This window comes from Akebia trifoliata, chromosome 4, assembly GCF_017979445.1.
Source record: "Akebia trifoliata isolate Shusen 1 chromosome 4, ASM1797944v1, whole genome shotgun sequence".
NCBI classification, from domain to species: domain Eukaryota; kingdom Viridiplantae; phylum Streptophyta; class Magnoliopsida; order Ranunculales; family Lardizabalaceae; genus Akebia; species Akebia trifoliata.
Genome location: NC_141378.1, coordinates 43,593,907 through 43,609,073, shown reverse-complemented (window position 1 = coordinate 43,609,073; position 15,167 = coordinate 43,593,907). Strand labels below are relative to the sequence as shown.

The 15,167-nt window shown below is 33.6% G+C and overlaps 1 protein-coding gene and 1 non-coding gene across 3 annotated transcripts; both read left to right on the top strand.

Annotated features, from left to right (window-relative positions):
* The first annotated feature begins 277 nt into the window (after positions 1 to 277).
* LOC147405140 (coatomer gamma-2 subunit, putative / gamma-2 coat protein, putative / gamma-2 COP) lies at positions 278 to 11,929 on the top strand. Of its 2 annotated transcripts, none has more exons than XM_086441340.1 (18): positions 278 to 436; positions 891 to 988; positions 1,415 to 1,465; positions 1,555 to 1,668; positions 1,768 to 1,968; positions 2,052 to 2,153; positions 3,647 to 3,754; positions 3,851 to 4,084; positions 4,773 to 5,023; positions 5,160 to 5,331; positions 5,435 to 5,590; positions 5,686 to 5,736; positions 9,172 to 9,312; positions 9,389 to 9,589; positions 9,691 to 9,819; positions 9,924 to 10,094; positions 10,490 to 10,729; positions 11,492 to 11,929. In XM_086441340.1, exons 1-18 carry the CDS (start codon positions 391 to 393, stop codon positions 11,684 to 11,686), a joined length of 2,661 nt encoding a protein of 886 aa, XP_086297466.1. In that variant the 5' UTR covers positions 278 to 390; the 3' UTR covers positions 11,687 to 11,929. The 2 variants fall into 2 exon arrangements, with proteins under 2 accessions (XP_086297466.1, XP_086297467.1); XM_086441341.1 differs by having other exon boundaries at positions 279 to 436; positions 894 to 988.
* Positions 11,930 to 13,161: 1,232 nt separating this feature from the next.
* On the top strand, positions 13,162 to 13,279 carry LOC147405139 (U5 spliceosomal RNA). The gene has a single exon (XR_015178170.1). It is a non-coding gene; the product is annotated as a U5 spliceosomal RNA (small nuclear RNA).
* The last annotated feature ends 1,888 nt before the right edge of the window (positions 13,280 to 15,167 follow it).

Below are 15,167 nucleotides of genomic sequence, written 5' to 3'. Positions count from 1 at the left end.
TTTTCAAGGATTTATCAAGTATTTTGAAGATTAATGTAAAAAATTAGGTTTTTTATTTTTTATTTATTTTTATCAATTATTTTGCTTCTTTTTGGTATGAAAGGTAAGGGTGGTGGATTAGTGTCCAGGTTGGCAAATTTTATTTTTGAGTTTAATAATTTTATTAATATTTTATTTAAAAATTACTGTAGAGAGTACATGTCACGCCAGGGGAGACGATTGAGTATGCCACGTGGGGAGTCATTTTATCACGGCTCGTGATTTAACTCTACTACTCTTTCTTGACCAAGGTCGCCTTCGAAGTTCGAACCCTCGATTTCATTCTCTGTAAGAGAGAGAGGGGTGCGAAAGCTCTCTGGCACAGATCTCTGAAAATCTCCCAATATCTCCATGGCTCAACCTCTCGTAAAAAAAGATGACGATCGCGATGACGAAGGTATCTCTTGAACTCTAAAATTACAGAGTTTTCTTCTCTGATTTTTTATCAGATATTTAATTTCATCGAATGATTAACGTATGCTTCGATTTGGAGGAAAACCTCGAATTGAATTAATAAAATCAGAGATCTTGTTTATAGATCTGAAATTTTATTTGGCATTTTCATTCATTTGTGGATGTTGTACTGAATTGGATCTATTCGAACGAGATTTCTCTTTGTTTTTAGCAGATCTGATGTCGAATTCAATTTTAATTTTAGTTGTTTAGTTCTAGTTATTTCTCTCCCAATGTATGTTCCTGTAAGCATTTAGATCTCGTTTGTTTTTCTTTGTTTTCGATTGATTTTTTTTATGTTTTTTTGTTTTGTTCTGTATTGGAGTAATTGCAGGCGAAATCTTAAGTATTTTGGAAATAATTTCTTAGTTGATATTGTTTTTGGTTGTTTTTTGCAGCAGATTACTCTCCATTTCTCGGGATCGAGAAGGGTGCAGTCCTTCAAGAAGCTAGGGTTTTCAATGATCCCCAACTTGATCCCAGGAGATGCTCTCAGGTTTTGCCTTACATTATGTAATTGTGCTTTTGTTTCTATTGTTATTGGCACCCCAACTTTTACTTATTACACCCCATTGAATAATAAAGAAAATAAGTGAATTATTGAGAATAAGTGAAAGTTGGGGTGCCAATAGAAACTGTGTGTGTGTTTTAGTTCTAGATTTCTATTTTTTAAAATTTTATATCAGCCTAATCATAAATGTAAGTAACTACTGAAATTGTGTGAATGACTGTTATAATGTTGAGATTATAATTTGAGCCAAACCCTTGCGATGTTTAAAGTGTGTGTTTTAATCTTTAATTGGGGTGTTATAAACAATTCAAGAAAGTGGGGTGTAATAAGTAAATGTTGGGGTGTCAATAACAGCTCTCCTTTTCTTGAGGATTGCAATTTTCAGTTCTTCGCCTGTTTTCTTATTCACAGGTCATCACGAAACTCCTGTATTTGATCAATCAAGGAGAAACATTCACGAAGGTCAGTCTTCTGTTTTTTTTTTTTTTTTCTTTCAATTGCACATTTTTCTCTTTTTGAAGGATTCATGAATTTTCTGCTTAATGTCATAGACCGAAGCGACAGAAGTATTCTTCTCCGTCACTAAGCTTTTCCAGTCTAAGGATATAGGATTAAGGAGAATGGTTTATTTGATAATTAAAGAACTTTCTCCCTCTGCTGACGAGGTTATATATCACTCTTTTACCCTTTTATACCTCTCTTTCTATCTCAATTTCATTTTTCCCTTTAAATTAAGCATTAACGCATAAAACTTCTCATCAAAGGTTATCATCGTCACGAGCTCATTAATGAAGGATATGAATAGCAAGACCGACATGTATAGGGCCAATGCCATCCGGGTTCTTTGTAGAATTACTGATGGATCACTTCTCACTCAAATAGAAAGATACTTGAAGCAAGCAATTGTTGACAAAAATCCCGTTGTTGCCAGTGCTGCTCTTGTTAGCGGAATTCACTTGCTTCAGGTACTATCATGTCCCTTTCTTGCAATCTACTCATTATGTAGGTTTTGTTTTTTGGGGCCTTAAAGTTGTCCCTACTTGAATAGACAACCCCAGAGATTGTGAGAAGATGGAGTAACGAGGTACAGGAAGCTGTTCAATCAAGGGCTGCTCTTGTACAGTTCCATGCTTTGGTTCTTCTCCAACAGGTAAGCTAGAAAATTTGGTTTGTTTTATTCAAAATTTGAAGTAGATGATTGCTTTGCAAATCCAAGTTGCCTTCAAACTTAAGGTAACTTTATAATGCTTTTTTTATTTTTTGATAAATAAAGATATTTTATTGAAAAAGGGAGGTCGGATGACCAACCCAAGGAGTACAAAGAAGAACTAGGGAAAAGGGAAAAAAAGCAAAGACTACCATTGAACCAACAACCCCCAACACAAAACTACCTCACCTCTAGATTGCAAACCCTACCCATCTAACAAGAAATTCTTCAAAGAAAATACCTCTAATGTGATTTTTTTTTAGGGGGGATAAATAAAGATTTATTAATAAATGGACAAGTTGTCCTCAAAGAGTATAGAAAGATTAACCTCTCACTCTACAAAGAAGGTCTCATCTAACTTTTTAGGTTGTTTTTGTAGTCACAAATAACATCATCTAACTTGTTGACTATTTTCTTCCTTATATATATATATTTTTATTTTTTTGGGCGGCAGACCATGGGACAGAGCCGTGGACAATAACCTTGGACAGACTGCGGGAGTAGTTTAAGAGGCATTTGGACAAAGTTTAGCGAAAAAACCAGCCACACCATTTGTTTCTCCAGAAGCAAAGATGGATTCCCTCTACTTTATAAGCTTATGTAAAAGAAAAGACAATGAAGCACAACTAACTCTGAGGATAAAACCAAACTCAAGTTGTCACTTGAGTAGGATTTATCTATTTTCAAGTGTCTTACTCGTTCTCCAGGGGGTTCTTATGAGCACCAAAGAGGAATAATAAGCATTTTGAAGTCCAATTCTAATGCCCAAAGAGAAAAAAGTCTGGCTAAGAGCCTGAGATCCAAGGTCTGATAAACATGATTCAATCTTCCATATCCTTTAGCCTTTCTCTTCCTCCCCCAATCACACATTGTTTGGATCATTGTTAGAATTACTCCAAAGGGGTACTCTACATACTGATAAGTAGTAAACTCTCAGGTTGTATCGCTTTCTCGGTCATCTGGACCAGCTCCCTTTGTTTTACTTTAATAAAATTGATTTACTTATAATATAATATAAAAAAAAAAGAGAGAGAAGAGAATTTGTAAGTTTTTCTTAATATCAAACTTATGGACACTGATGTTTGATCCGAACATAATGCAACATTTGAATTCGATATTCTCTTCAATTGTTTTGGGACTACCAGTTGACGTGCTGTTTTATCCTTTTGCATGTTATTGTAATCCATGTGGAATCCTCTACACTTTCCCATAATTCAATACAGTTTGCAGAGGAGTCTTGTGATGTTTATATTCTTAAAAGCATTAGTCTTATAATTAGATGGGAAAAAGAGTGCGGCATATCGTCAGGAGCTATATGAGAAAGACTGAAAGAATACCCCCTAGCTTCAATAGCTATCATTGAATTTGAATAAAATTGCGATAACTGTCCAAAATTGTTGAAATGTTGACTTTATTAGTGGATTGTCAACTTGCAGATAAGGCAGAATGACCGATTAGCAGTTAGCAAGCTTGTCACCAGCTTAACAAGAGGAACAGTTCGTTCACCGTTGGCCCAATGTCTCCTGATTCGATATACCAGTCAGGTACATTTCTTCCACCGGAACATCTGCTTGCAATAAATTGGTGATTTTCTTAAGTTAATGACAGCGTGATCAAGTAATGAATAATCATGGATGCAGGTTATACGCGAGTCGGGTGCTAACTCACAAACAGGAGACCGCCCTTTTTGGGATTATCTCGAGGGTTGTTTGCGTCACAAAGCAGAAATGGTGATACTTGAAGCTGCTAGAGCAATAACAGAGCTGAGTGGTGTGACTAATCGGGAATTGACTCCTGCAATCACTGTTCTACAGCTTTTTTTGAGCTCATCCAAGCCTGTGCTCCGCTTTGCTGCTGTCCGCACTCTAAATAAGGTTTGTTCTCTCTCTCTCTAAATTAGAAAATTCTTTGTACTTATTTTACTTGAATATTGACATGGTATTTGCACGTTCTCTTTCTAAACTAGAAAATTCTTTGTACCTATTTTTCTTTAATATTTACATGGTATTATCTCTCTCTAAATTAGAAAAATTATTTGTACTTATTTTTCTTGAATATTTACATGGTATTTACTCTTTCTAAAATCTAACTTAGAAAAAATCTTGGTACTTATTTTTCCTGAATATTTACATGATATGTGCTCTCTCTCTGTTGTTGGAGGTCAAATTTCATCAATGTGAGGTCATTGAGATTTCCGGGCATTTAATTTTTTTTTATGAAAATGTATATGTAGTAGCGGACACATCCCCAGAGTTGTTATTTGACATTCCCCTCTTTCTATGCTTTGTTGTGTTAATAAGTCGATAACTCAATGTAAGGAAAAAATATGAGTGCAGAAGTTGGGGTGTGGCGGAATGAAGAGAGAAACCAAGCATGCAATGCATTTCATTATCATTTAGAATTCTTCTAGGTTTTTGTAGGAATTTTCAAATCTATCTTTTCTCATTTGCTTTAGGAATGTAAAGGTATGAGGACGCTATATTGGACCTGCAATTGCCATACTTTTATGCCGAGAAACTTTGATTATTCCTTGGCCTTTAATTCTGTTATAATTTCTTGCAGGTTGCAATGACTCATCCCATGGCAGTTACAAATTGCAATATAGATATGGAGAGCTTAATTTCAGATCAAAACAGGAGCATTGCTACACTTGCGATCACCACACTCTTGAAGACGGGCAATGAGTCAAGCGTAGATCGCCTTATGAAACAAATTACCAATTTCATGTCTGATATTGCAGACGAGTTCAAGATTGTGGTTGTGGAAGCTATTCGATCTCTATGCCTCAAATATCCTCTCAAATATCGATCATTGTCAGTAGGCTTAGATTTTTGTTGTAAATTGGTTTTTTTTTTTTTCCTGATTTATGGCTCACTATTTGAATTTTTTGTTCACATTCATCTTGCTTTGGGTTGGATTAACCCATTTTCTTTTTCTATTATTTTCTAGGATGAACTTTTTAAGCAACATTCTTAGAGAAGAAGGGGGTTTTGATTATAAGAAGGCAATTGTTGACTCAATCGTCATCCTTATACGAGACATACCAGATGCCAAAGAAAGTGGCTTATTTCATCTCTGCGAATTTATCGAGGATTGTGAATTCACATATCTTTCTACCCAGGTGGACATTTTCTCCATAAATAACCTGCACCCAATTTATTTTACTGCTTTAATTTATCTGTTTGTTTTGTCTTTTAATTTTTTATTTTCTCGGTATATTTTAGATACTCCATTTTCTTGGAAATGAAGGGCCAAAGACATCAGATCCCAGTAAATACATACGGTATATCTATAATCGGGTAATTCTTGAGAATGCAACTGTTCGGGCTAGTGCCGTAAGCACCTTGGCGAAGTTTGGTGCTATCGTTGATTCTTTGAAGGTAATGTCACCTTCTAATTTTTATCCACATGGGTTGTTCTGCTAATGATTGGTATTCAATGAGACTTGGAATTTTACTGGACTATTTTGTTGCAGCCGCGTATATTTGTTTTGTTGAGACGCTGCTTATTTGACAGTGATGACGAGGTGAGTTTCCCTATAACAATTCCGAGGTTTGTAATTTTTGTTTATGGTTAGCTTGGAATCTTTGTGAAAATATAGTTGATTTTTCTTTTTTCATGTTTTGAAATAATGCAAATATTATGGAACTATGCATTGACATTCCAAGAAATGAAATATATGCAAGTTAGTCATATTATTATAACTAACAATCGTTTGGAAAAAAAATAATGCGGGACACAAATCAACCCAACTGTTACAGGCTTCAATGAACAATCTGTAATTATTTGGGTTTTCACTTGTTTGGTTTAGATTTTATTTGTCACTTTTATTTTTAGGGGGTTAGTTTTAAATTACTTAGATTTTAAATTATAATTTTCAGTTGTTTATTCATTATTTTTAGGAATCCAATTTGAATCCGAGTACAATAAACACCACTTTTCTTCAGGCCTTATTTTTAGAAATCAAAACTTGTCATATTAGACTGATTTGTGTCATTTGGAAGGTAGTTCAGTTACTTTTCCAATGACTCCAAGATTCTGCGAATCCACTGTGTTTTGAAATTTTTTGACCAAAATACTGGTAGGGTATCAGTTTTTAACGTGATTTGTATCTTAAAGTCACAAAATATCAAAGTTTAAGTAATGTTAGGATTAAAGTTACAGTCTAAAATGTGAGAGATTATATATATATAGATGGCTATTGTAATTGATTTATCTCAGTTTTATTGGATATAATTACAAAATTTTGAGTTTTTAAATAATTGGTGTGATTCTAAGGTAATCTTCTATCTTCTTCATATTTTTTTTGGATAAGTACATCTTCTCCATCTTTCACTTTTATTTTAAATTGATAAATATTGTTGGAGAATTATTGTGAATGCTTAATTTAAACCTTATTGTAAAAAACTTTGCATTTCACGTACCCAATCGGCCTTGTTGAAACCTTTCACAATGCTCAATAAAAGAGTTTGGGCCTAAAACCTTTTTCTTGAAACCCTTTCTATAATCTTTTTTCTTCATCATCACCTAATTTGTCTTTACCCCACTCATACTAAAGTAGAACAGACTAGAATCAGTAAAACCCAGGCTGTTTTACATAAAAGAATAACATGTTCAATAACTTTTGGTAAATGCTGGCACAAAAATCCAATTCTCAAAGAGCCAAAGACAGCTAGACTTAACACATTGAGAGAAGTTCATAGCATTTGCAATATATGTATAAAAGCAAAAGTAGGTTCCCTACACCCACAAGTGGATATGTCATATCTATGCATTTGTTGCACAATCTTAGTTTTTTGTTTTTATAGTCATAAATAATAAAATATTCAAAACAGTTGTGTGAATTACACAAATTAGATCATACGGGAGGGAGAGGATTCTCTGACATCTACTTGTGTTCCCTGTTTGTTGGGGTCTCTGGAAGGAGAGGAATAACCGTGTGTTTGAGGGGAAGGAGCTAGCATTGTTGTAGGATTTAGTTATTAGCATTTTTGGTATTATATATATTTTGGTGTAATCTTTATGAGAAGTTGAAGGGCATCTTTGAAGATCCATTATTTATATGGGATTTATTTGTATGCTAGAATGAGAGGATTAGAGCAGTGCATCTATTGTACATGGATGGTTATCTTGATCATCACTATCCTTGTCTTCCTTATATCAATATATTATATATTATACTTATAAAAATAAGGATCATATGGGAAATTATAATATGACCAAGACATCACATATGCATGATTGTTTTTCATATTTTTTTAATTATATTTAAAAATATATATTTTCTAATTACATTGAAATTCATATAAATTTGTTATTGACTATTGTATGTAAATACAAAAAATGTCTTATTGACACACCAATTGTGGCTTTTAAAAGAAGTTTTATACATTGTTTGTTCTTAATTTTTTTAAAACATTTTGAAGCACAATAGGACCGAGGATTTTTTTTTCAAGTAAAAAAACTTTCTCACCAAGTTTAGTGCCTGCCACTAAACACCATCCCTGAATAGTTCAGGGAAAAGTAAAGAAATTCAGGCTTTTTTTTCTTGGAAATTTTACCATAAAATAAAAATACATAGGAAATCTTGTGCAAGTGTGTTGTTGATTTGCAGATGGATTTATTTACACTGAAAAGAAAAAAAAAAAGCCAGCCTTAAAGTTGTGATTGTTTGGGCTTTATATTCCAATACTCTGAAGTAGTGGTTGCTTTTCACCATATAGGATAGAAGTGGTTTTTCCTGACAGGAGGAAATGAAGGATTTTAGGACACTTGGTGGAAAAATATATTTCTATTGAAGAAAATATTTTCTTAAGATGTCATCTGAGTTGGTAAGGTCTGTGAGTGTTGGTGGTATGACCTGGGTTTGAAGCCCCCATTTAACCACTTACTATGGACCTATAATCCTCTCATCTATTTATAAAGAAAAATATTGTTTTCAAAATGATAGAAATACTTGACCTAATTTTCATAATATTTATATGCTTCTTGTAACATTTCAATGGAATATTCCAAAACTATACAAGAAGCAAAATTAAGGGATGAAATTGTTGAATTCGAATTTTCTGTCTGACCTGTGGTTCAGAACTGAAATATTGCGACCATGTCAATGGTAGATCATCATGTAAAGTATGACAGCATGAAACGAAATTATCCAATTCAACTTTCCAGTTGAAGTTCTTGTCCAACCTGATCAAAACTTAAATATTGTTACCTTTTTCAGCAGTAAATCATTGACTCTTTCCTCGCTGGTAACCAATTTCATACACAGAAAATAGTATATCTTGGTTCAAGCCCATGGTCTAAAATCTGTCTTATATGTCAGAATCTAGCCCCCTGAATATTTTCTAGATTTTGTGCCTCAAAATTAGCTTATATACATTAAGTGCATAGAAACTTTATTTTGTTCCCGTTTCTACTTCCATTGTTTGAAAATTTTATGATTTTCTATGTTACCTGGTTCTTGGTTTGCTAGTTTAATTCCCTAGTGCGTTTATGATATATAATTCAAGCCTCCAAGTTACAAGTACAACTATGATGTAGAAATTTTTGAAGAGGTAAACTGGAAAAGACATAGCTTTTCTTCTCTTTTATATTTGAATCGAATTCCTCACCCCCCCCCCCCCCCCCCCCCAAAAAAAAAAAAAAAAAACCTTTTATCTTCACTATTCGGTTTGCTGAATCCGATGATCAAATTCTGCAAACTGGAATGGTTGGGTTCCCAAATTAATTATTACGGATTCGCTGTATTTTACGAACCCAGAACGAATTGTGTATCAAATTTGTTCGCTTCGTACCGGTTCAAGGTTCGGTCTAGAGGGTATTTGCAGCTGCTTTTGACGTGCTCCATTTGTGTTTTGTGCTGCATGCACTTGTTTAATTCACAGTAGGAACAACAAAGCACGTCAGTTCAAACTAAGCCAGTTTTCCATGGTTTTTTTTTTTTTTGGTTATTCTACAGGTTCGTGATAGGGCGACACTCTATCTGAATACCCTTGAAGGCGATGGGTCAGTGAGTGAAACTGACAAGGATGTGAAGGAGTTTCTCTTTGGGTCACTGGACATCCCATTAGTCAACCTGGAGACAAGTTTGAAAAACTATGTAGGTGTTCTTCCAACCTCTATATTAACTTTCCCCCATTAATTTCATCACTCTCATCTGTATGATATGGAAACAGATGCCTTCAGAAGAACCCTTTAATATTGATTCCGTACCTAAGGAGGTCAAATCACAACCTCTTGCCGAGAAGAAAGCCCCAGGTAAAAAGCCTACTGGTTTGGGTGGTGCCCCTCCTAGTGGTCCAACATCAACTTTTGATGCAAATGAGAGAACGCTTTCCTCCATCCCTGAATTTTCCAACTTCGGGAGACTTTTCAAGGTTCTTTTCTGCCTGATTTCACCTATGTAAATATAGGCATGTTGTTGATGCATTTATAATATTTTGCTCACTTGTTACTTTGTTTTTCTTTTATTTTTCAGTCGTCACGTGTAGAGCTGACAGAACCTGAAACAGAGTATGCAGTTAATGTTGTTAAGCACATATACGATCATCATGTTGTGTTCCAGTACAACTGCACAAACACTATGCCTGACTTGCTGCTGGAAAATGTAATATATACCGCACTGCAGTACAGCTCCTATATTTGTTTGTCTTATTTGATTGGACCCCCTTAAACAGTTTTTTGTTTTTTTTTTTTTTGGCTTGTTAACAGGTCACTGTTATTGTGGATACTTCTGAAGCGGAGGATTTCTCTGAAATAGCAAGCAAGCCTCTAGGATCCCTACCATATGATTCAACGGGTCAGACCTTTGTAGCATTTGAGAAGCCAGAAGGAGCTGTTCTTGGGAAATTTTCGAATGTATTAAGGTTCATTGCTAAAGAGGTATAACTGCTATTATTTATCTGTCTGAAGGTTTCGGTATCTTTGCTTCTTTACTGGAGTCAATAACTACATCTGTGAAGACAAATTTAGGATTGTTAAGGGTTGGTTCTGTTTCTGAAGTAAACTCGTAACAGTTGTTTTTCATATTTCTGGAACTTTAAATCAGTTTCCTCTTTCAACCCCATTTAGTCTTGCCCCTACATCCACCTATCCCTTTGCAAGCTATATACTTGTATAAATTAATGATATATGCATACTCCGAACCTCTTGGGAGATTTTTGGTTTTTTCAAGTTATGACCAAATCAATTTAGTTTCTAATTTAAAATTCTTAACGATTCCAATTCCATGTTTCATTTTTCTTATTTCGATGATTATGTATGTTGGCATCCTTCAGGCTGATCCAAATACAGGTGAAGCAGTTGAAGATGGTCTTGAAGATGAGTACCCACTGGAGGACCTGGAGGTTGTTGCAGCTGATTATATGTTGAAATCTGAGGTCTCAAATTTCAGGAATGCATGGGAAAGCATGGGACCAGATTGCGACCGCGTTGACGAATATGGCCTTGGCGTAAGGGAGAACTTGGCAGAGGCTGTGAGTGCGGTCATCAATATTCTTGGAATGCAGCCCTGTGAGGTTAGTTTCTCCTACTCCAGACGATATAATTCTGCAGCAACCCTAACAACTCTAGGTTAAAGTATGATCTTGAACTTAATTTGCAAAACTTGAACAGATGTTAGTGAGTGGCTTTCCAATAGAGATGTCTTAGGGCTTAAAGTGGGTTGGATTTGGCTCGGATACAAGTATATCCATATTCAGATCCGAATTTCTTTGCTTGGATCTGAATCTGAACCTGTATCCAACTCGGATCCTTGTAGTTAAACTATATCCGAATCATTTTGATTTTAGTTAATATGGATCTGGATCCGACTCAACCAGATAATTATAAATAGTTCCTACATCTTTTCTTCTATATTTGTTTGTTAATTGCTATACTATTCTATTTTACCATATAATTATTTTATTTTCTAAGTAGTTAAGTTGTATTAAAGTAGTAGAAAAGGATATTTTGAAAAACCCAAAAATAAAATTTCAAAGCAGTATATAATTTGGATCTAGGTGGATATGTGGATGGATCCGTATCCAACCCAGATCTGACTCAGATCATGGGATGTCAAACCATATTCGACCCATTTTTATTCAGTTCTACTCCAAGAACCCAAACCCTTTAAATTCAGATTTCAGATCACTCGGATTTCAGAGAAAAACCAACTCATTTTATGCCTTAATGTCGGTTGTCCAACATCTTACGCAACGATGTATGATCTCATTGATTTATATAAGAAGAATCAACTACTTTTGGCTACTCAAAGCTTTCAACGTTTCTCTGTTATACAGGGCACCGAAGTTGTTCCGAACAATTCCAGATCACACACATGCCTATTGTCCGGTTTGTTCATAGGCAACGTGAAGGTGCTAGTCCGACTGTCATTTGGGATTGACGGTACCAAGCAAGTTGCCATGAAGCTGGCCGTTAGATCTGAAGATCAGTCAGTCAGTGATGCCATCCACGAGATGGTTGCGAGCGGCTAATTGTGGGGATCACATTAGATTTTGGCATTTTACATTTTTTAAAATACTGTAATGAGATGGGTGAGATGGTTTGGTTTGGTTTGGCTTCAATCAATTACTTAACAGCAGAGGAAGAAACAAACAGATTGGGAATTTAGGTATCAAGATGTGGTACCATATATAGAGACTGTTCATTTGGTTTTTGTTTATTACTTCAAAATTGGAAAGTTTTTAAGTAAAGGTTTTCTTTCCAACTTTTCCTTAGATTTTGATCTTCTTGGAACATCTGAACAACAGTACCTGTTATAAACTTCTCATATCTTCATTCCATTAATCCAATGCTATTGTCCTGTCTGAATTAACTTTGTCCCAAACTGATCATTGTGAGAAAGTATGAAAACTATAGGGTGATTTAGACATGCCCCCCCTATTTTTTTACTGAATATTAGAGATACCCCTATGTTTTGAAACCGATGACCTGCATCCCTTGACCTCAGTCTTCTAAATAGAAAAAACTTGAATGCCCTCTTCCTCAAGCTCTAAGCCAAGATACTGATTTTTCTTCTCAAAACCAGGTTTCTTCAAGCTTTCCAACCTCAATGTTATATTTACTAAATTTTATCTTCAACTCATCTTTTTCAGCCTAGAAAGAAACCAATCCCTTAAATTCCATCATTTTCAATTTTTCCAAAAATCTTATTTGGGTTTTCTTCTCAAAATATTAATGTGATAACAGTTACCAATTAGTGAATGTCTAATAATGAAAAATATAAGTGTAAAGAGAGAATAATGAAAATATTATCATGTGATATTAAGATAGAATTATTTTATTATAAAAATATGGGTTAATTTGTGTTTTTAACTCTCTTTGTATAAAGTATTTTTAATTTACTTAATTCAGAAAAAGAATAAATCGTGAATGATTCGAAAAGATTCAAAAAGTCGATGTAATTGAACAAAAGTTTTAATCGTTTTGGGTATCATTCTGATATAATTCGTGAATTATAATTCAAATAGTCAAGATTGACAATTCATATAAATGAGATCAACATTTGTCCAAATTGTCAAGATCTACAATTCACATCGTTGACCTTGATGATTGAACATGAATAATCAAGATCAACATTCGAATTGTCAAGACTATAATTGTTGGTTTGAGTTCAACCTTCTATAAGGGGAGGGGGCATTAATAAAAAATTTAAATAATTGGGGTTGTTAAGATACCAAACTAAAACCCATAGTCCATTTAGAAAGATGTCTCTTATAGGATCTATTAAAGTAATTTTCCCTTTATTTTAATTATCAAACATCCCTCCAACTAATCACTTACTTTTACATTGCTGACATAAATCATTGAACCCAGAACACACTCATACAAACTTAAAAAAGAATAAACAAATAAAAGTCGAAGATAGTCCCACATCGACTGGAGAAAAGAAACAAAGCCCACCATCACTCGTATAAAGTGTTCTTTGGACGAGATTAGATAATCACGCAGCCATGCGGTGAGCACAAAGCGAACTATTCTTTCGCCTTTTACTAAAGAATACCGTGTGTTCGCCGCACAACGTGGCATACGCCTATTTTTGAAGGGTCTTCCCCTGTTGGAAGCCCTAATAAATCAATTTTCAAATTTCTTATGAGTTTTAGCTCTTTATATAAAGTGATAATTCATTAATTTTATTGGATTAGTTCCATTGTTAATATTTAAATTTTGAATTATTATATTAATTTTAAAAATTTTACCATTATAATTGTATTTACTACTTGAATTATATATATGCACAGGAGAATCAAGAAATAAAATTATCTCTACTTACTTATAAATTGGGTTTGTTCTTTGAATGGTGAATTCAAAACTCTCATTTTCGTTCTACATTTGATCTTGTTGGTTTATACTCTTCATGGTTTGATTTCTTCAAAAAAGAAACTCACCAGATTCAAAGTTGCCAAAATAATACCTCCTTTTTGATTCCCATCTCTTAAAGTTGTTCCCATCAAATGGTTCGGGTTTTTCTGATTTGTTCAAACCAACTATTTCAATACTATCTATAAATCTGAGTTTTAGATGAATAGGATTTTCAGCTTCAGATTGTTAGAAAATTGAATCTAAACTTCAGATTTTAAAAAGACAAAAAAAAAACAAAAAAAACCAAGATACTGTAAAGATCAACCTCAACTTTTACGTACCTTAATTCTTTATAATATATGGAGATGGAGCATGTAATCCCTGAGGCAAATAGACACACACACAGATGATCTTCAAGAACAACATTGTCTATGAAAATTCTAATAAAACTCAACGATGACTTGTACTCTTAAAAATCAAACTTAAAAAGAATGATATTGTCAAGAGAATCCTTCTTTGAATAGTGTTAAAAAAACTAAAGAAAGATCTTTAGAGAGGAAGGGAAGGAAAATAAACATGTGTTTCTTATATTTTATTTTCTTCTATTAGATAAGATTTATTGCACTTGAAGATAATTGACCCATTCCTTAAATAAAATAGAGAGTTATTCTCTAATAAATAGAATAAAATCCATATGAATAATATCTTCACATTTTTTTTTTCCTTTCATAATAAACTTTCCAACAACTGTGACAACAGCTGTCTTTGAGAAGTTAAGCAAAATAACTTTTACACGTGTATAAAAGATAAGTCACGATAAACTGACACACTAAAACTGACGTTGTGACTAACGCAATAAACATGGCAAATGCATACAATCATATATATTTTTCTTCGGGATATACAAGGAGAAAGATCTGTGTGTGCACATGCCACATCAACTGCGTCAAATTTTGTGAGTCAGATTATCATTAGTCATATAAGAGCAACTCCAACAAACTCTTTAAACGAAAAATGTTCCTTATTATAAAGAGCCAAACCAAAAAAATGAGTCCAATAGACTCTTTATTACTCCGAGTTAATTAACGAACCTTGTTTCATTTTTTTGATGTAGCGATGGTGCTTTGGCTTATTATTAATAAAAATAATAATATAAAATCTGATAGATTTTTAAGGTTAAAGAAAATTAAAAAGAAAAAAAAAAACACTTTTCTTACTAACTAAAATCTTACTAAGGGTCGTTGGGACTACATGGGTTATTACATGGACAATCCAACACAAAATTCTATAGATTTCATGGAAAAACTCAAATTCATAGAATAAGAATAATAATTAATAAAAATATTTTTTGAGCTTGATCCAAGTTGTTAAAAATGGATGGCTACTGAACCCTCGCAAAATTTTAAATTAAAATTCAACGGTGAAAATAATTTCTTTTATTTTGTTTTAAATTCTTAGAATTTCATTTTCTACAAGCTTGTGGCATCGAATCATATTTTTAGATTCCAAGATGTGAGCTCACTACTCTTAGTAAGATTTGAGTAGGTTTTACTAAATATTTGTTTGTAAAGTAAAAATAATATTAAATATTAAGATTAGAAAAAGATTTGTTGAATCTCTTAAGCATTCTACAAATTTTAGGGTAGTTAAAAT

What these genes read in the sequence shown, in the direction of transcription:
- LOC147405140 (XM_086441340.1), top strand. Translation starts at nt 391, where the DNA reads ATGGCTCAACCTCTCGTAAAAAAAGATGACGATCGCGATGACGAAG. An exon ending in CTGTCCGCACTCTAAATAAG is followed by an intron (nt 4,085 to 4,772) that starts GTTTGTTCTCTC and finishes AATTTCTTGCAG; the next exon opens with GTTGCAATGACTCATCCCAT. An exon ending in TCACATATCTTTCTACCCAG is followed by an intron (nt 5,332 to 5,434) that starts GTGGACATTTTC and finishes GGTATATTTTAG; the next exon opens with ATACTCCATTTTCTTGGAAA.